This window comes from Cannabis sativa, chromosome 2, assembly GCF_029168945.1.
Source record: "Cannabis sativa cultivar Pink pepper isolate KNU-18-1 chromosome 2, ASM2916894v1, whole genome shotgun sequence".
Taxonomy (NCBI): Eukaryota; Viridiplantae; Streptophyta; class Magnoliopsida; order Rosales; family Cannabaceae; genus Cannabis; species Cannabis sativa.
Window position 1 is genome coordinate 34,168,837 of NC_083602.1, and position 20,753 is coordinate 34,189,589.

At 37.2% G+C, this 20,753-nt stretch overlaps 2 protein-coding genes, 1 long non-coding RNA gene and 1 other non-coding gene across 4 annotated transcripts; 1 reads left to right on the forward strand and 3 right to left on the reverse strand.

Annotated features, from left to right (window-relative positions):
- Positions 1–2,415: 2,415 nt before the first annotated feature.
- LOC133033961 (uncharacterized) lies at positions 2,416–3,121 on the reverse strand. The gene is made up of 2 exons (XR_009685963.1): positions 2,813–3,121; positions 2,416–2,566 (listed from the first exon to the last, which is right to left on the reverse strand). It is a non-coding gene; the product is annotated as an uncharacterized LOC133033961 (long non-coding RNA).
- Positions 3,122–7,508: 4,387 nt separating this feature from the next.
- LOC115723866 (uncharacterized) lies at positions 7,509–8,378 on the reverse strand. Its single transcript, XM_061109327.1, has 2 exons — positions 8,255–8,378; positions 7,509–7,870 (listed from the first exon to the last, which is right to left on the reverse strand). Exons 1-2 carry the CDS (start codon positions 8,376–8,378, stop codon positions 7,509–7,511), a joined length of 486 nt encoding a protein of 161 aa, XP_060965310.1.
- A 2,388-nt stretch (positions 8,379–10,766) lies between these two features.
- Positions 10,767–12,053, reverse strand: LOC133034275 (uncharacterized). The gene is made up of 2 exons (XM_061109328.1): positions 11,649–12,053; positions 10,767–11,393 (listed from the first exon to the last, which is right to left on the reverse strand). Exons 1-2 carry the CDS (start codon positions 12,051–12,053, stop codon positions 10,767–10,769), a joined length of 1,032 nt encoding a protein of 343 aa, XP_060965311.1.
- A 231-nt stretch (positions 12,054–12,284) lies between these two features.
- LOC133035249 (small nucleolar RNA R71) lies at positions 12,285–12,391 on the forward strand. Its single transcript, XR_009686526.1, has one exon. It is a non-coding gene; the product is annotated as a small nucleolar RNA R71 (small nucleolar RNA).
- The last annotated feature ends 8,362 nt before the right edge of the window (positions 12,392–20,753 follow it).

Genomic DNA, 20,753 nt, shown 5'->3' on the forward strand with positions numbered 1-20,753 from the left:
CTTACGAATACACACACTTCCATTTATTACAAAGACACAACAAACTAAACACAATTACATAATATAGACAGTAAGTATTCCACAATTCAACTTAAAATTCAAGCTTAAAGATATAAAAATAACTCTAAATTTTAGAGTTATCAACACTCCAAACTTAGAATCTTGCTCGTCCCCGAGCAATGACAACACAAAATAAATAAAATAAAATATAACAACAAATTTTTACACAAAGACTCAACATACAAGACAAATGAGAGATTTCATAGAAATTAAAGTTGGCCTAGCGAACATTGATGCTCTCAGAAAAAATAGAATTAAATGGAATAGGAAATTGCTTGCCGTAACTTTATATGCTGCCCCTTTAAAGTGTTTGTCATTGGATAACATTAATACTTACCAAAAGTCACCTAATCAACAATTTATACAAGTATATCCCACCTAAACTTTGAACTTTCTACAACTACCTTAAACTTTTTTTTTTTCCTTTTCCATTCATTTAAGCTAAATAAGTTGGATTAGTGCACTCCTCTCCACTAATGTAGTCTAAACTTATCCCGTTGATCAATAGGACTTAACTAGGCTTGTAATGCTAGGCTTGGGTTAGGATATGGTAAAGGATGTATTCAAGCTAGCTCAACACCTAACCACTTAACTTGTCAAAAACCGAGCCTCTTCCTTATGATTTTTTTTTCTTGACTCAATTCCCTAATTCATTATACTCACAAGTACTTAGTATTGGAATATACTTCTCTTGCTATGTTTATTCTTTTTTTTTTTTGAACTAAAATTGGGGGGAACACCCCAACCTTAGTTGCAAGCATATGTATTTTTTGGTTTTTTTTTTCTTTCATTGCTGATTTTTTTTAATTATTAGAAAGACATTTATTACTATATTATACTTATATATAGCAAGAGAAAGTTAATTGAAAATGCATACTGTTGACTTCGCTTTTAGCTAATGACAATGAGTCTTTTTGATAAGCGATAAACGATACGTCGTAATAAGAATATGTAGTAAAGCAATAATAAGACACAGAAATTTTATAGAGGTTCAGTCCCGAGCAGTTCGGTGATAGCCTAATCCTCGTTAGTTGTATTGACTTAAGAATAAGGAAGAAGATTACTTTTCTTATAGCTCTTACAATAATATCTCTGAATATATAATTCTTAGATAGCCTTAGCTTATAGCGTTTCGGCGTACAATTTCTCCCTCCTTTGCCCAGTGAACATTCCTCACTATTTATAGGGCAGGAAACTTGAGGAGGAAGAGTTTCCTCTCTCATTACAATGTGCATAAACAAAAAGATCGTGTGATCAATGCTGAATGCAAGGATCGTCGGATTGAGGCTGAATGCACCGATAGTGGGATCGTGTGTATGCCCCATCCACGTAAGTTGATCCCTGAGTTATAGGGATTGAGCTGGTGACTCACGATGTGTTTAGTTGAATTCGCTAGTGTTGCTCATTCTGCACGGCTCGTTGAGTATTCCATTATGGACATGCCAGCGAGGCTTCCTGCTCGGCATGTTGATCCAAACAGATGCTCTAAGTAGAGTCCACGTGTCACCATTCTCGTGATGCCACGTCAGAGTGTCAAATTTGGGATAACACATACTAATGTACTTTTTGAGCCACCCAAAACTTACAACCCAATATTGTCCCCAATGTGGCTAAAAGTATAATCTTGAATTAGCTCGCCACAAGTTACACTCACCCCAAACTTAATGTGAAACTTGGCTCTTGACAAGTGAGCAATTAAGTGAGGACATGTGTGGAAATGCAAATTAGGATTGATGTGATATGTATATTTGGGTTGCACAACAAGAATAGGCTAAACGGCTCAAACATGGGTGACTAGGGAAAAATTGATTTTATAGGGAAGGTTAGAAAACTACTACAAAAGTGGCTTTTCCCAACAGTTTATAACTGTCTTTTATACTATTTCCCAATGGTTCCTAAAACCGTTGGCTATGTGGGTGTCATAAAAATGTGAAACTTTAAAAGACGGTTTATAACTGTTGGGAAAAATTACTTTAAATGACATTTTACAAATGTTGGGAAAAATCTTCTTAAATGACTGTTTATAACTGTTGGTAAAAATATTATGTAAATAAAATTAAATATAATAAATTAAAATTTTTTAATATCAATTTTTTAATTTAAATATTAAATGTAAATATATAATCATATTAATTTTCATAAATAAAATATTAAGTTAAATAAATAAAATTAATATATATTCATAGTTTTTAGGATAATATATATTCATATTTAACCGTATACATTATATACAATTCAAAAAAAAATACCAAAATAAATATTAACTATCAATATTGCAACTATTTTTTTACAATAACCAAACAGAATAGAATCCTCAACAACACAATCAATAAATTATCAAAATCAAAACACTAATTGGTATATAAATCCATAAATTTTGCCCTAAATTCATGACTAAATAACACAACATATAATCCAACCCCAATTCAAATAATCTCTCTTCAGTAGGTATGTCACTACCAAAGCCACCAACATCAACTTGCAATCCCTTGATATATCGTTGCCCCTGAGAAATCACCAAAAATAAAATATAAAAATCAAATCTTTATTACAAACAAACAGTACAAAATTTTATCAACCAAAGAACCCTAAGAAGATTCAATGAGAGAAATCAATAATGCAATGCATCATTACATTTTTCAAGACCCAATTTTCTTTAACCCAAATTCGACATTAACCATGGAACATTGACATATATAATAAAAATTCAGAATTAAAATCTATTGTGAAAAAAATCGCTGAGAGAACTCACCGTCGCTGGCAGGAGTCGGAGCCGGAGCAGACGAGTAGTCAAAAACAGAGAAGCAACCCCCAAAAACGAAGAACAAACTCCATAAAATGGGCTCCGGAGAGCCCCCGCGTAATGATTAAGTTATCCCTGCGCCACCTCATCTTCACCTTCAACTCCACAATGGCCATCGTCGTCATTTTCGTCTAATTTATTGTTGTTATCATCCTCTTCGTCGTCACCGGATAACGGCACCAACATCACCATCTGTCGGCCCAAAGAGAAGAGAGAGGCGGAATGGGCAGAGAATGAAAGAGAAGGAGATTAGGGTTTTCATACTTAGGGTTTTTTTCCAATCACTTTCTATTTATACTTTTCAAAATTTACCCCCAAAATATATTTATTTTAATAAATAAAAATATTATATAATTAAGGATCTTAAATTAAAGACCATAAATGCCATAATTTTTAATTAACGACCCCAAATTAATTAATTTTCTTACAGCCAAAAAAAAAAGATCCCAAATTAATTTTCTAATTACATTTAATTAAAGATAATTGTCCAATGATATTTTAGTCCTCTTTCACAATAATTTTTTTTAAATAACTTTTACAATAAATTTTTAAATACAACTAATTTCTAAAATTATTCTTTAATTGAAAATACACAAATTCTAAATTTTTTAATTTTATAAATTCTCAAATTATAAATTTATTAAAAAAGTTCTTTTTTTATTTTTTAAATTTGAAGTTTTTTTTTTGGTATTTTAATTTATAAATACATTTTTTTAAGAAAATAAAAAAGTACAATTTTTTTTAAATTTAAAATTTTTTTTTTAAGTATTTTCTTTTATTAAATTCAAATTTTTTTATTAAGCAAACAAAAAAATTCTTTTTTTTTATAAATCTGAATTTTTTTTGGTACACTAAAAAGAATATTTCCCAACAGTTTTTAATTGTTGGGAATACTAAGTATAGCCAACAGTTTATACTTAGTATTTCCAACAGTTATAAACTGTTGGTATTTACTATTTTTTTTTTTAAATTCTATTTAGTATTGCCCACGGTTTTTAACTGTTGGCATTAGTTTTTTCCAACGATTTTTCTGCCTTGGTTCTAAACTGTTGGGAAAAATCTCTGCTTAGCTTTTCCAACGGTTTTCACAATTGACCCCCTTATAAACCGTTGGGAAAAGCCAAGTTTGTAGTAGTGGAAAGGCTCAAACATCCAAAGATGGCCTAAATAATTTCTAAAGGACAAGTCTAGCTAGGATTTTGCTTCAAGGAGATGCACTAACCAATTCTAGATGCGAAAAGTATATATGTGAAGCAATCGTATGAAAAATGCAAAGCATGGTGGAAAAATAAAAGTATAAACTAGTGAGGAGAGACTAAAGAGAAACATCCATAATATCCAACCATTCAGCATGAAAAGGCAACAAATAAAATTAGGCAACAACAATAATGGAATGAGCAGAAAGTATCATCATCGAGCAGAACACTAGGCCACAGAATAACTAATAAATCTCTCAATGCCAAACTAACAATCACATAAACGACAAAAAATAAAAGTTCCAAACACAAAAGACAACACACAATTAGCACAATACAAACTAAAAAACGACACATAACAGAAAAATATAAAACAGCTTAGGTATTAGAAAACTCCCTCTACTCGGAGTCCTCGTGGGGCTCCATTGTATTCGAAGCTGATTGTCCCCCCCACGGGTCTAGAACGTGCTGAGGGAATTCCGAGAACTTAGGATCAAATCGTGGCGTTGTCCTCTTGAACGCACGCTCCATGACTGCGTCGCGCTTTTGCTCGTAGTCCCACATTGCATGTAATCGGCCACACATTTGTTGCTGCACTTGCTCAAAGTGAGCAAAGCGATCTGCGGGAGGCTCCGTGGCTAAGGTCTTCGCTGGGGCAGGCGTTGTTTTTGGGGCTCGAGGCGGACAAAAATTGATAGGCCCCCGAGGATTCAATGCACCTTCTTCCTTCCACATTGGTACACCTGCTTCGCGGCAAAGAGCAGTGATAGTAGCTGGGAGAAATAACTTCCCTTTCCCCCGGTGTGCACAGTCAGCAATTTCTTTGGCTAGGACTGTCCCGACATCAACATCCCAACCCATCTTAATGCAGTATAACATCCATGCGCGGTCTCTGCTGACTGTAGAATCATGTGAGGCGGGGCATAGGGCGGTTTGCATGAACGTATACAAACATTTCAAATCGTGCTCCAAGTCAGTGCGCCGAAAGCGAAGATTTCCATAATTATCGAAATCCCATTCGGACCCTAGCTTGGCAAGCACCGGCATCATGTCACTCACAGTCTTGTCGCTCACTTGCCCTTTTTGAGCGGAGTATTGGCATTCGATTGATTTTTACCCAAAAAACTTGTTGATTTCTTTAGCGGAGAATGAGACTGATACTTCACGCACAACCACTTCAGTGGGCCATTCTTGGGATAAGAAATTGGCGTAGAATTCCTTAACAACTTCCATGACTGCCTGCTCTCTGTGCTGGACAAAAAGTCCCCAATCTCGCTTATGAACCATTTCACTGACCCATTCGGGCAACTCATCAATGTCCTCTATATCGGCTACTAATCCCCTCTCCATATAAAACTCTCGATTGTCCACCTTATCGTGATACTTTGTTTCGGCTGCCTTGCAATGAAACTTAGGAATTTCATGCAGTGATTTCTTCTTTTTCTTGTTGGCAGTCCTCTTAACTTTTGGCATTTTCACTTCTTTTCACTTGCACACTACCCCAACACAGCAAGTTTTTTTTCTGCTTTGCTTTTTAACCGCTGCCCCTCAACACAAAAATAATTCTTACAATGCACTTCAATGTGCACAACCTTCCACACTTGTTCAAAAATCACCAATCTGCCCACCCACACCAACTAGCATTCACAGCACTTATACTCACTATCACCACCACAATCAATCAATTTTTCTATCACCACACAAGAAATTTTACAGTCACAACAGAGTTGTCAAAATAGCAACTCAGCTACCTTAATTCAATTCCCCCAAATAAACAATTTTTTTCACACAACAACCTGTTTACAACTACTGCTTTTCTCAAAATCACCAAGTTGTCGCAGCCCTCTATTCTTAAAAACTCTCATCAATTCCAAATCAAATCATCCAAACCAACCATTTATCACACTCGGCTAACAAATTTGATTCATAATGATAATCTTTAGCACCATTTTAATGTAACAGAATACTAGCAGGTCCAATTACAACCACCAAGTATGCAATTCAACCAAAATAATTTTTAAGTTACCTAACGAAACCAGAACTTAGCTCGGGCTAAGATGGTGATTCGGGTTGTGCAGAGATGAATCGGACTAGTGGTGGTGGAGTCGATGTTCTGAAGTGTGTTCTAACTCGCTGGGTTCGAATTAGCAGCTGGGAGATGTGATTGTTGGTTCGAGCTTCGAGAGTGAGCTGGGTTGTTGTATGGGTCGTTGCTTCGAGCTTGGAGGTCGAACTGGCGAATGAGAGCTTCGACTGGAGGAAATAGCTGGGTTGAGTGTTATGTGGTTATGGTGGGTCTTGCTAGTAGAGTGACAGGTTGCTAGGTGCGATTTGATGGCTACGGAGGTGTGTTCGAAGTGGTGTGGGGTTCGATTTGGGTGATTGGAGAGGGGAGGTTAGGTTTGTGGGGGCGACTGGGAATAGCTATGCTCGATTGGGTGCTGGTGTAGGTCGTTGGTTCGAACTTGGAGGTGGCTCGGCTGGGTCAAGTTTAGGAACTGGGGGCTTCGGAGTTGGTTTGGGTTGCTGGCTGTGTGCTCTGGTGTGCAATTAAGGGTATGGATGATGAAAATGGCTGGTGCGAGGTGAGCCGTGAGTGATGAAGGCGGCTGGGATAGTGAATGTGAGTTCTGGGTTGCTGTTTGTTTAGGTGGGACGGCTCGAGATGGTGCTTGGGTTGGGCAAATGGAGCTTGGGTTGTGGTTGGGTAAATACTCTGGTGGTCGACGGCTAAGTATTGGAAAGGAAATGAAGATGATGATGTTGGATGTAATGTAGGGTTGAGAACATTGGGCTGACATGAAGTGGGCTGGGTGAATAGTGCAGAGGGGGCCAGTTGACTAAAACCAAAAGATTAAAACCCCAATAATTAATCCATGTATGCTTTATTTGGCATTTTTGAGTACATTGGTCAACTATAGTACATCAATCCTAATGATTGGACTGAGAAAAAAGAGTTGTGCCCAATGATTGCTCCATTTAAACAACTTCAATCACATGTTCTATTCCAAAATTTTTTTCCTCAAACCAATACTCCTTTCCTAAACGCTCATATCAGAACACTTTGCTGCCAAATAAAATTGATGAGCCCTTGCTATAGCAACTGAATAGCATTCTGCCACCCCAAACTTAATTCTTTTGCACAATTTAAAATTCCTTCACTTCCACAGCCCTCTTCACTTGATTCTCTGCACAAAGAAAAGAAATACTTTCTCAATTACACCATGACATTTATTTACTAAATACATAATATATATAATTTTTTTTTCTTTTTTTTTTCTTCTTCTTGTTTTTTTTTTCTAAATTTTTTCTTTTTTTTTTCTCTTTTTTTTTTCTTGGGGTGCCTTCATTGAATTTCTTTTTCATTCTCTTTTTTTTTTTCGTTTTTTTTTTCAATTCAATCTCTCTCTTTTTTTTTTCTTTCTTTTGGCACCCCTAAATTACAAACTTCAAGCATCCTCCAAGGAGACAGAAGTCTTTTCTCGATTGACCTCTACTCCCCAATAATGTTTCAATCGTTGTCCATTGACCTTAAATTCTCTTCTGGACTTCTCATCTTTTACCACAACAGCCCCGAAAGGATACACTTCCATCACCGTAAATGGACCCGACCAACGGGACTTGAGCTTTCTCAGAAATAGCTTCAATCTTGAGTTAAACAACAACACTTGTTGATTTTTCACAAAAACGCTCTCTTTGATCCTACTATCATGCCACTTCATCTTTTCCTTGTATAACTTGGCATTTTCATAGGCAAACAAACGCAACTCATCTAACTCATTTAATTGCAATTTTTGAGCCTTTCCCGCAGCTGAAAGAACAAAATTCAAATTCTTAAGTGCTCAAAATGCCTTGTGTTCCAACTCCACGGGAAGATGACATGCCTTCCCATACACTAAGCGATAAGGAGACATGCCTAGAGGAGTTTCAAATGTCGTACGCTAGGCCCAAAGTGAGTCATCTAACCGCTGGGACCAATCTTTTCTGCTTGGATTCACCACTTTTTTAAGAATTCCCTTAATTTCTCTATTGGAAATTTTAGCTTGCCCGTTGGTCTGTGGGTGATAAGCGGTGGCTATTTTGTGCTTCACGCTATACTTGGCTAAAAGTGCAGCCAAGACTTTGTTCACAAAGTGTTTCCCTTCATCACTAATCAACGCTCTCGGTGTCCCAAATCTTGTGAAAACAATCTTACGCAAAAATTTCATAACCACCTTGGCATCATTGGTTGGACTAGCTATTGCTTCCACCCATTTGGAAACATAATCTACGGCCACCAATATGTAAAGATTCCCGAAAGATTGAGGGAATGGCCCCATAAAGTCAATGCCCCAAACATCAAACAATTAAACCTCCAAAACGCAATTTAGTGGCATTTTATTGCTTGCTGAAATATTTCCCACTCGTTGGCAACAGTCACATCTTTGAACAAAGTCATGAGCATCTTTGAATATTGAAGGCCAATAATACCCCGATTGAAAAACTTTGGCAGTCGTGCGTTGTCCACCAAAATGACCACCATATGGGGCTGAATGACAATGCTCAAAGATGCTTCTGACTTGACTTGTTGGCACACATCTCTGCATTATACGATCCGGGCACTGCTTGTACAAGTATGGCTCATCCCAAAAATAAAACTTGCTATCATGAAGGAACTTTCTGATCTGCTGCTTGGTAAAATCAGGTGGATAGGCACCTCCAACTAAGTAATTGACAATGTCTGCATACCATGGTACCCGTGCTTGCTCTACCACTAGCAGTTGCTTATCTCGGAATGCGTCTCGAATTTGTAATTCTCCCTCTAAGTGGCTGCTGTGATTGTTAGTTTCCAACCTAGAGAGATGGTCCGCCACTTTGTTTTCTGTCCCTTTTCTATCTCAGATTTCCAAATCAAACTCTTGTAGCAACAAAACCCAACGAATGAGCCTCGATTTTGAATCTTTCTTGGCTATCAAATACTTGATTGCCGAGTGGTTAGTATACACAATAACCTTGGTCCCCACAAGATACGATCTGAATTTCTCAAAAGGCAAAAACTACCGCTAGCAACTCTTTCTCAGTAGTGGTGTAGTTAATTTGGGCATCAAAAAGAGTTTTGCTTGCGTAACAAATGGAGTGAAAGATCTTATTCTTCCGCTGCCCAAGAACACCTCCAATGGTAAAATCACTTGCATCACACATGAGTTCAAAGGGCAATGACCAATCGGGTGCAACAATCACGGGGGCCGTCACAAGAGCTGTCTTTAACTTCAAAAATGCTTCATTACATTCAGCGGTAAACTCAAATGACCTATTTTGTTCCAGCAAGCTACACAAGGGTTTAGACACCTTAGAAAAGTCTTTAATGAAGCGCCTATAAAAACCCGCGTGTCCAAGGAAGCTTCTTATGCCTTTCACCGTAGTAGGGGCTGGTAACTTCTCAAGCACTTCTAGAATTCCCTTGTCAACTTCTATCCCCTTGCTAGACACTTTGTGACCCAACACAATACCCTCTTGAACCATGAAGTGGCATTTCTCCCAATTAAGCACCAAGTTGGTTTCTTCACATCTTGCTAACACTCTTTCCAAATTCTCCAAACAAACCCCAAATGAATCCCCATAGATAGAGAAATCATCCATGAATATCTCCAAAATACTCTCAGCCATATCCAAGAAAATAGCCATCATACACCTTTGGAAAGTCGTGGGAGCATTGCACAATCCAAATGGCATCCTCCTAAAGGCAAAGGTGCCATATGGGCAAGTCAAGGTGGTTTTCTCTTAATCTTCTGGTGCTATAGAAATCTGATTGTAACCCGAATATCCATCAACAAAGCAATAAAACTCTTTTCCCGCCAAACGGTCCAACATTTGGTCAATAAATGGCAGCGGGAAATGGTCCTTCCGAGATAGTCCATACACACCCTCCAACCGGTCACGGTTCGAGTAGGAATCAACTCATTGTTCTCATTAGCCACCACCGTAACTCCTCCTTTCTTGGGCACACATTGAACAGGACTAACCCATGAGCTATCCGAAATTGGATACACAATACCATAATCTAGCCACTTGATCACTTCTTTTCGCACCACTTCTTTCATGACGAGATTCAATCTTTGCTGATCCTCAACAGAATTGCTACAACCCACTTCTAAAAGTATCTTGTGCGTGCAAATCGTTGGACTAATACCCCTTATGTCAGCCATAGTCCACCCGATTGCTTTCTTATACTTTTTTAACACCTCTAGCAAGGCACCTTCATCTTCAACTCCCAAGTTTGCTGCTATAATAACTGGCAGCGTGTCATTCTCCCCCAAATAGGCATACTTGAGATGTCTTGGCAAGGGTTTCAACTCCAACTTTGATGGTTCTTGGATGGAGGGTTTTGGAGGCTTGAAATTACTTTCCTTCAGCTCCAAAGATTCAAAGGACATCTTGAATTTAGGGATAGGTTGCAATGGCTCCACCCAAGCAACTTGGTTGTCTTCATCTTCACTCAAGTCTTAAATCTCATCAAAATAACTTATAAACTTCTCATCCTTCGAAGCTTCCTTGTGAAATCTTTCAGCCACTATAGAGTCAATTACACTTATGCGGGAGCACTCTTCTATCTCATCCAGAAATCTCATAGCATTGAACACATTAAAGGTGACTTTTTTGTCATTCACCCTCATTGTGAGCTCCCCATTTTGCACATCAATCAGAGTTCTTCCGGTAGCAAGGAATGGTCAACCCAAGATAATAGGCACATCTCTATCAGCTTCATAGTCTAGGATGATGAAATCAGCGGGAAAAATGAACTTGTCAACCTGTACTAGAACATCTTCTATTTTTCCTTCTGAATGGGCCATGGAGCTGTCAGTAAGTTGCAATGTAACAGTTGTAGGACGTGCTTCACCAATACCCAACTTCTTAAAGATCGACATAGGCATGAGGTTGATGCTTGCACCCAAATCACATAAAGCTATTCCAAGATCCCATCCCCCAATAGAACAAGGGATTTTAAAACTACCCGGATCCTTCAACTTTGGTGGAATCTTACTTTTCAACATGGCGCTGCATCGTTCGGTGAGAGCTACAGTTTCAAACTCCCCCAACCTCCTTTTCTTCGTCAAAATGTGTTTTAAGAACTTGACATAATTCGACATTTGCTCCAATGCTTCCACCAAGGGAATATTGATATGGAGCTGCTGCAACACATCTAAAAACTTCTTGAATTGCCCATCTTGCTGCTGTTTCTGAAATCTTTGAGGAAATGGAAGGGGTGGTTTAGGACTAGAACATACTGGTGCAGATTGTTGACTGTCAGGTTGGTGACCCGTTGCTGTATCAACTGGTCTGGTATCAACAATTTCCTGGGCCGTTATTTTACTCAATTTTTCGTCGATTTGGATTGAAGTGGGCTCCCCACTACCCTTTATTTCCTCTTAGGAATTTTTCAGATGCTTGCCACTCCTCAAGTGAATGGATTTGCACTGTTCCTTTCCATCCCTCCTTGGATTTTTCGTGTCACTAGGCAAAGAACCTTGTGCCCTAGCTTTTAATTCATTTGCCCAATGTCCAAGTTGCAACTCTAAGTTTCGAAGAGAAGCAGCTTGACTTTATATCACCGCATCACTTTTGGCCATATAATCCCGCATTAGACTCTCCAAAGAACTTGGTTGGGAATTTTGAGCATGTTGTGGATGTCGCGGTTGTTGTGAAAAACCCGATGGATATGCTTGTCTTTGTTGGGCTGGTGCGGTGCTTGAGCTTGCTCCTTGACCCACCCAAGACAAATTAGGATGATTCTTCCATGCTTGATTGTAAGAATTTGAGAATTCCCCATTGCTTCTACTAAAATTTTGATTTCCCATGTAACAAACGGACTCCGGATTAGATGGACACTTCTCAAACACATGCCCTTTTCCACAAAACACACATGAGACATCATCACTTTGAATGGCAGTAGCTGGTTGAATATTTTTAGAGTTCCCAATGCTCAAATTCTTCAAAACATTCGTCATGGAAGCCATTTTAGCTGTCAAAGCCGTTATTGCATCCAGTTCAAGAACCCCCGCCACTTTACTACTACATGGAGCTCTTGTGTTGGACCATTAGTAATTGTTACTTGCAATGGTCTCCAAAATCTCAAATGCTTCGTTGTAAGACTTCGACAAAATAGCACCATTGGCTGATGCATCTAGCACCATTCGAGAAGCTGCATTCAAGCCATTATAAAAGTCTCCATCTAAATACAATGTGGAATGCCATGATCTGGACACTTTTGCAAAAGTTCCTTAAACCTCTCCCACGCATCACTTGTGGACTCATCTTCAAGTTGCTGAAAAGACATTATCCCACTTCTGAATTTTGCATTTCTAGTAGGAGGAAAGTATTTCCTCAGAAACTTATCAGCAAGGTCATTCCAATTGGTAACAGAATCAGGAAGCAAAGTGTTGAGCCATGATCTAGCTCGGTCTCGTAGTGAGAATGGGAATAGCTTCAACATTAACACCTCTTCACTCACTCCTTGGATCTTGAAAGAATCACTACCTCCAAGAATGAACGGAGATGGAGGTGAGGATCTTCAGTTTGCATCCGGCTGAATTTCCCCACGATTTGGAGCATTTGAAACATCACTGGCTTGAGCTCAAACTGCGGTGCTCGTATTTCAGGCCTCAGAATGCCTGGATTGAGCTCATTAAACATGGGGGCTGCATACTCTCATATAGCCCTGGCTCTATCATTTGCCAATATGATGGGATTAACAATTTGTTGAGCAATCTCATCATCATCAAGATTCTCAGCCATGATGTCTTGGCGCTTAGCCTTTTGAACCCTTCTTCTTCTTCGAAATGTGCGTTCAATCTCGAGGTCAATAGAAGAAAGTTCAAAGTCCTCTTGTTGGTTCATACACTATAGATACCTAAGATTTTAAAGCACAAACAAGCTAGATTAAAAGCACAGAAATTATTATAATGTGAATTAGTTGAAAAAACAAAATTTAGAACTTAATGTCCCCAGCAACGGCGCTAAAAACTTGTTGTGAAAATTTATATTGATTTTTAATTGCGCAAGTGTACACAATCACAAACAAGTAATACAATGATAAGTAATCAAAGTTCGGTGCCGCATCACAGTCCCGTATCCATTCCAATTTTATTTTTCGTTGGTCTCCACAGGGAATTTTTACTAAATATTTACAAAATCAACTAAGAGCAATTCCAAGAATTTCAAATAAAAATAAAACAAAGTAACAAATTAATTCAAGAGAAAAATTCTTAACCTTAATTCTAAACTTGAGAAATAATATTTTAAACTAAATAAACTAAAAGTAAGAAGCTAAAAGTGATTAAAGTGGTGATAATTTCAGATTTGGAAGATAGACTTGGGTGATTAATTTCCACTTGTATGTCTTAGTTGATACAACAATGACCCAACAATGACTCAGCAATCTTGGCAGAGTTAACAGATTTCAAAAAAACCAGCAAGCTTTTTCCAAAACTTGCAATAAACCATTCATAATCTCACAATGCATTCCTACATCAGTTTAGATCACAAATAGCCCCAATAAAGCATCAAATCTTTAGTTATGCATGGTAGCAAAATATGCCTATTTCACTACTAATTAGTACCTAAAAGAAAAGGTAAAAATCATGCATCAATTAGAGGGGTTCAACTAGGTCTTACTTTTCCAAGTAATATCTAGCTTACTAAATGTTAAAGATTGGCCAAAAATTAACATTCAATCAACATTTCATCACAACTAATTGAACTAAAACAAGATTACTTAATCATTGCAAAATCAAAACACTAGTCCATACAAGGGTTCATAACCACCGAAATCTCAAAAAGTTTAGTTCATAACTGAAATTAAAAACTCAAAACCAGAAAATGAAATGTTCATGGACGATAAGAGTAAACTAGGGAGTAGAATATGATTCAAAATGAAGAGGAGAGTAAGAGAGATGAGTGGTGAGCTCAAATCCTTTCTTTGGAGGCTGCCTTCTTCTCCTTCTTCTCAACCTTCTTCTTCTCTTCTTTTTTTCTCTGTACGTTTCCTTTTTCTACTGTAGGTTTTTCGTACCCTCTATTCAAAGTGCAGCCACCATATTTTTCTATGTCCTTCCACCTTTTTTGCTCCCCAATTAGGGTACTAAAGTTTACCCTAATTGGAAATCCAAGTCATGGTCCACTTGTCCTTCATTTTCCACATATATGTTGAGTCATTAGCCACAGTTTGCCACCTCGACTCCTTTCTTTCTTCATTAAAGCCAGCTGGACTTTCTGCCAAAATATACTTACTGGGCTGGCAATTGCTACGCCATGATTGCTATAGCAATGCCCGTTAGCAATAGGCATTTTTCTGCTCCTTTTTCTCCTTGTCCCAAATATTTCCAAATACCTATTCTTGCATTGTTTTTCTACTTAATGCACATAAAAACAACAACATAAGTCTATTTAACACTTTCTAATACACACACTTGCATTTATTACAAAGACACAACAAACTAAACACAATTACATAATATAAACACTAAGTACTCCACAATTCAACTTAAAATTCAAGCTTAAAGATATAAAAATAACTCAAAATCTTAGAGTTATCATTAGGTTAGATCTGAAGAGTATTATTCGTGTTCTTTGATTTGTTAGTTAAACCTGGTTTTTGGTCAAGGTGATACGTACATTTTGGGAACATGATAGTACAATTGAGTGGGAGCGCTAAACATAGATGTGGAATCTATAGCTTCTATAGGTATTTAGAAGTGAAACGATGATTTCCTTCGAGCTTGACTGAATAGAGATAAATGATTGAGATCTCATTTTAGTGATTACATTAGTTCATTAAAATATCATTTATAGTTGGACAAGTGTTTTAAGGATAAAATACATTGAAATGGTGTAACGGTAATTTTATCCCTACGCAATGTAGATCATCTATAGAGGATCAATGATTATTGGGATTAGAACCATGGATAATTAATAGCGTATCTATATCGTGGAACATATAGAGTGTTCTATGTAACTGAGAGTGCAATTCCAAGTTCTATGGCAGATGCAATGAGGAATTAATAAGTTAGTGAAATTACTTGGTAAATTCTAGGTCTGCTTATTGGAAGCTCGGTTATATAGGCCCATGGTCCCCATACTAGTTGAGACAAACATCTTGTAAGACTTAGTTAATTGATTTTAATTAATCAATTATAATTCTAAAATTAGATAAAGTTTAGTTTATGAATTTTTCACTATGATATGGCTTGATTGTGAAGAAATAATGTTTGGCATTTATTTGTTAATTAAGAGACTTTATGGTGTCTAATTAATAAATATTATAAATGAAAATTTTATTTGATAGTTATTTTAATTATTAAATAAATAGTTTTGGCATTTATAGGGTTGAAAGTGCAAAAAATAGTATTTATGAAAAATAGGTAAAATATTTGGGAAAAATGACAAAACCCAAACTTGAGTGGGGCTCATTAAGTGGCCGGCCATCAAGTTTAACTTTAACCTATTTTTATCATTTTTTTTATTCCTAATAATTCAACCCTAACCCTATTGAACATAATATAAAAGGAAGGCTATCGTCTCTTCATCCAAACTAAGGCCTCCAAAGCTAAAAACCTAGCTTTCTGATGAGACCTCTTCCTTCTTCTTCTTCCTCTTGAATTATCGAAAATACTTAGCCTTTCTTCACAAAATAAATTCAGTCATTAGTGATTGAGTAAGTTCCCATACACATCAAGTTGGTCCTCAATCATAGTATGTAAGACTATGAAGAATCCAAACACAAGGAAGGAGTTTCGGGCTCAGATCTTGGTGATACTCTGCTACACAAAGGATACAAGGGTTAGAGATCTGAGTGTAAGGTGTCATTTAATTCCGCTGCACCCACTGTAAGGTTTCTGAAACTTTATATGTAGTTATTTACATTGTTTTAGAAATTTATATTTAGGATGTTAAATAACATACATGGTAGTAAATCTACATCCTGGTAAAACTAATTCCAACAACTGGCCTCAGAGCCAAGGTAATGATTTACTTTCATGAAAAATGAATTAAAACGATGTTTGTGTTGATTTGGATGGTTTCATAATTGGTTTATGTGATTATTTGATGAATGTATGTGATTTATGAAATTTTCCATGAAAATAATTTTATTTTCTTTCTGAAAATATTTTATTTGGATTTCTTGTGCAAAATTAAGCAATTTTTATTTTTACGGAATTCAATTCCGATAAAAATTGAGGAAGTTATGAATTTCGGAAGATTGGATGCCATGGCTGTCGAATGGGTGCTCAATCGCACACACTAGGCTTCGAAGAAGAAAGCCTTGCGCGCGCGCGTGCCCATGAAAATTTTTTGCCTGAAGTCGTGTCACGCCGTCCATTCAAACACGATGGCATGCACAGGAGGCTGCACCCGCCGAGCTTCTCGGCGCCTCACCCTACAGCAGGGTCCATCCGCGCGCACATATGGCTGTTTACAGATGTAAGCTGTATTATCTCAATTCCATATTTTAAAATATGAGAGATATGTCTTTTGTTTATTCAGATGTACTTTACACAGTAAGGATTTCAGTATCCCTTGATGAGTAACGCATATAGTAAAGGATGTTTCATAAATGTATTTATGAACTAGTTTCCAGAAGTTTGGTTGAATTCATATATACTACACTTGATCTGAAGATCAAGACATCAGATTGTTTATTTGCACAGTTTGTTTTATGTTAGTGCAAGTGGGCGTTTATTGGGTTTTGTGCCCTAAATAAAACCCTTTACAATCTCATTAGTTATCAATATAAGAAATTTGAAGTGATTTATGTTTGCATGAATTTTACATGTTTATGGTTTAATATGTTTATTATGTTTATACACAAAATCTGTTAAGTCCAGATCATATGTTTATTCACAATTACAGTATTGTAACCACAGTGGAATGTGATTGTGATTATATGATTCAAAAGACTAAGTTCCTGTTTCATCAATGTTTTGGATTAACACTGATGTGATAATCAGCGATGATGTGTACTTACACTTGGAGTAAGTGTTATGTTCTTTCCAGGACATTGGTGAAGTATATTAGTCTCGAATGTATGGAGTATACATTGGACTGGGCCGATATTGTACTTAGTTAAGATATTATAAACTTACCGTTATAACTTTCCAAGTCAATATCATTAATTGATCTTAAGATTAAAAGAATCTAAATCCTGATATGCTTAGGCTCAACTCAGGAATGCTATTCATGTTCTTTGATTTATTAGTTAAGCCTACTTTTGGGTCACGGTGATACGTATATTTTAGGAACATGATAGTATGATTGAGTGGGAGTGCTGAACATAAATATGGAATCTATAGCTTCTACTGGTGTGTAGAAGTCAAGTGATGATTCCCTTCAAGCTTAGCTAAATACAAGTAAATGGATGAGCTCTTGTTTAAGTGACTAATTCTTAGATCACTAAACATCATTTACAGGTAGTTAAGTGTTTTAAGGGGAAAAATACGTTGAGGGGTGAGAACGGTAAAATTAACCCATCTCGATGTAAATCATATATATAGAGGATCTTTGATCACAATAAGATTATAGCAATGGTTAAATGAGATAGCATATCTATATCGTGGAACATATAATATGCTCTATATAAGTCTGAGAGTGCAATTCTAAGTTCTAAGAGTGGATTCAACAAGGAATTAATAAGTAGGGATTTACTTAGTAAATTCGGTTCACTTATTGGAAGTTCAGCTTATAGATCCATGGTCCCCATTCTAGTTGAGACTATACTGCTTGTAAGACTCAATAATTGATTTGTGATTAATCAATTATAATTCTAAAGTTAGACTATGTCTAATTTGTGAATTTTCACTAAGCAGGGGTGAAATTGTAAAGAAAAGAGATTCTAGGTTTATTTATTAATTAAGAGACTCTATATGTCTAATTAATAATTAAATTAAATGACAATATTATTTAATAATCTATTTTAGTGATTAAATAATTAGTTTTGGCATTTAAAAGGTTAGAATTGAAAAATTGGCGTTTTTGAGAAAATAGAAATAAAAATTGTAAAAAATTTCAAAATCCAAGTGAGGCCCATTAACACCTATGGCCGGCCACTTGGATGAGATTTTCCAATTAATATTTTCATTATTTTAATGCTAAATAATTACTAACCTAAACCTAGTAGTTGCCTATAAATAGAAAGTGATGGCTCAGTCAAATAACAAGTTTTAACAAGTTTTTCAAGCCTTCTTTCAGAAATTGCCTTTTTAAGAAAAACTGAGCCTTCCACTTCTCTCTCTATAACCAACCCTATACCTCTCTCTTTTCCTCTTCATAATTTCGAACCTCAGTGATAGAGTAGTGCCCACACACAGCAAGTGGTACCTCAATCATAGATTGGAAGACTGTGAAGGATCACACACAAAGAGAAGGACATTCGGGCTCAAATCTTGATAATAATCTGTGACAGAAAGGATACAAGAGTTAGAGATCTGAGTGGAAGGATACATTATTCCGCTGCATCAATGTAAGGTTTTCTTAACTTTATATGTGTTCATTTATCGTTTTAGAAAGTTTATATTTAGGGTGTTAAACAACATACTTGTGAGTAGATCTAAGATCCTGGTAAAATAAATTCCAACATATACATCTCCTCGTACGCCTTGCAAATCCATTTGCATTTCGAAGTACTTAAGATGGGAAAGGGGATCTTCTCTCCTTGTGTACATCTTCCATGTTGGCATTTTAAACTTGTGGGGCAACGCCAGGAGATTGACCTCAGGTGAGAAAGGAGTTTCGCGTGTTCGGTCCAGCTCAAGATCATTCTTTCTTTGTCCAGCCATGCCGTGAAACATGTTTTTCAGTTCGTCTAGTTGTCCTGTACGGCTGGGCTAACCTGCTTGGCATTCTATTCAATTTGAATTACGTCACCATCATTTGAGCGGGAATTTGAGTACGGGTTTTGGGGTGCATGGTCGTCGTGACATTCTGATCGTCTACTCTCCTCCTTCTATTAGATCATTCCTTAGGTCATGGGTCGTCCCCAACCTTTCAAATACAGAAGTGCCTCGCTGCCTTAGCGATTGATTTGCTTGGTTGACGGGTGGGATGGCACCATTGGTAGGCTGACCTACAGTTTAGGGGAATGACATTCGGAGGTTGATGACCTACAGTTTTGTAGGCTTTTCGTATCAGCACGGTAGCTTGCCGACTATGATTTTCAATCTCTGTATGGTGATCCCTTAATGCCTCCATCTCTCTATCTCTCGACTTGGTAAACATACGCCTTTGTTCTTCGAACGCGAGATTTACCGTAGTGCGGGGTTCGTCTTGATCATGATGTAGGGTGTTGTTATCAACCTGCATGTGTCCAAGAGCGTCGCAGAGATTTTGTAACTTAGTAGCATCTCCGATGGTTGTCTGGGTGTTGGTTCGAGGCGGAACAGTTGTGTTATGACTGCCCTGGTTGGGTGCGAAACTGTTATTCCCAGTCTCTTGCACACCACACGCGATTTCATCTATAGGAGTTGTTCCACCATTCCCCACGTTTGCTGGCTGTCTAGGATTAACAGTTGGTGGAACCCTTGTGTTTCCTGGGTTCTGCAATGCAGGATCCACCATCTGTGAATTTGTTGGATCAGTCAGGCCTCTACGAGTCTGGACCATCATATTTGTGGTTAGATTTTGAATAAAGAGCAATTCTTGATTCTGCTCTCAATGAAAGCACCAAAATGTTGACCTCGCTTTTAGCCAACGACAACAAGTCTGCTTTAGTAAGCGATAAATGATTTATAGCAATCGATATATAATAAAGCAATATAAAGACACAAGAATTTTATAGAGGTTCAGCCCTAAGCAGTTTGGTAATAGCCTAATCCTCGTTATTTGTATTGATTTAGGAATAAAGAGAAAGGTTCCTTTTCTTATAGCTCTTACAACAGTATCTCTAAATATGTATTCTTAGATAATATCTTTAGGGTATAGTCTCAACTGAACTGTTTGCGACCTTTTGCCCAGTGAACATGCATCACTATTTATAGGGCTATGAACTTGGAGAGGAAATGTTTCCCCTCTCGTTACAATTGATATAATCAAAAACATTGCAGGATCCATACAGTGTACACTGATCGTGGGATATATGCGAAATACATTGATCATGGGATAAATGCAGAGTACACTGATCGTGGGATCGTGGGTATGCCATATCTCTGTAATCTGATCCCCAAGTTATAGGGATTTCGTTGATGACTCACAATTCGAAAGCTGAATTCGCTAAGTGTTGGCTGCTCTGCGCAGATTGCTGATTGCTTTGCTCTGGGCATGCCAACGAGGCATCCTGCTCTGAGTGTTCCCTCTGAGCAGATACTCCAAGTGGATTCCACGTGTCACCATTATGCGATGCCACGTCAGAGTGTAAAAATTGGGATAACAAATTTTACCCTATTTTTCTCATTTTTTTATTCCTAATAATTCAACCCTAACCCTATTGAAGATAGTATGAAAGGAAGGCTATGTTCTCTTCATCCAACTAATGCCTCCAAAGCTAACAACCTAGCTTTCTGATGAGACGTCTTCCTTCTTCTTCTTCCTCTTGAATATTCGAAATACTTAGCCTTTCTTTACAAAATAAATTCAGCCATTAGTGATTGAGTAAGTGACCACACACATCAAGTTGGTCCTCAATCATAGTATGTAAGACTGTGAAGAATCCAAACACAAGGAAGGAGTTT

Excerpts from the sequence above, each read along its gene's own strand:
- LOC115723866 (XM_061109327.1), bottom strand. The coding sequence starts at position 8,378 with ATGGGGCCATTCCCTCAATCTTTCGGGAATCTTTACATATTGGTGGCC. Across the intron at positions 7,871-8,254 it reads GGTGGTTATGAAATTTTTGC|CTGCGGGAAAGGCTCAAAAA; the intron begins GTAAGATTGTTT and ends TTGTTCTTTCAG.
- LOC133034275 (XM_061109328.1), bottom strand. The coding sequence starts at position 12,053 with ATGGCTTCCATGACGAATGTTTTGAAGAATTTGAGCATTGGGAACTCT. Across the intron at positions 11,394-11,648 it reads ATATGGCCAAAAGTGATGCG|GAAATTGTTGATACCAGACC; the intron begins GTGATATAAAGT and ends ATAACGGCCCAG.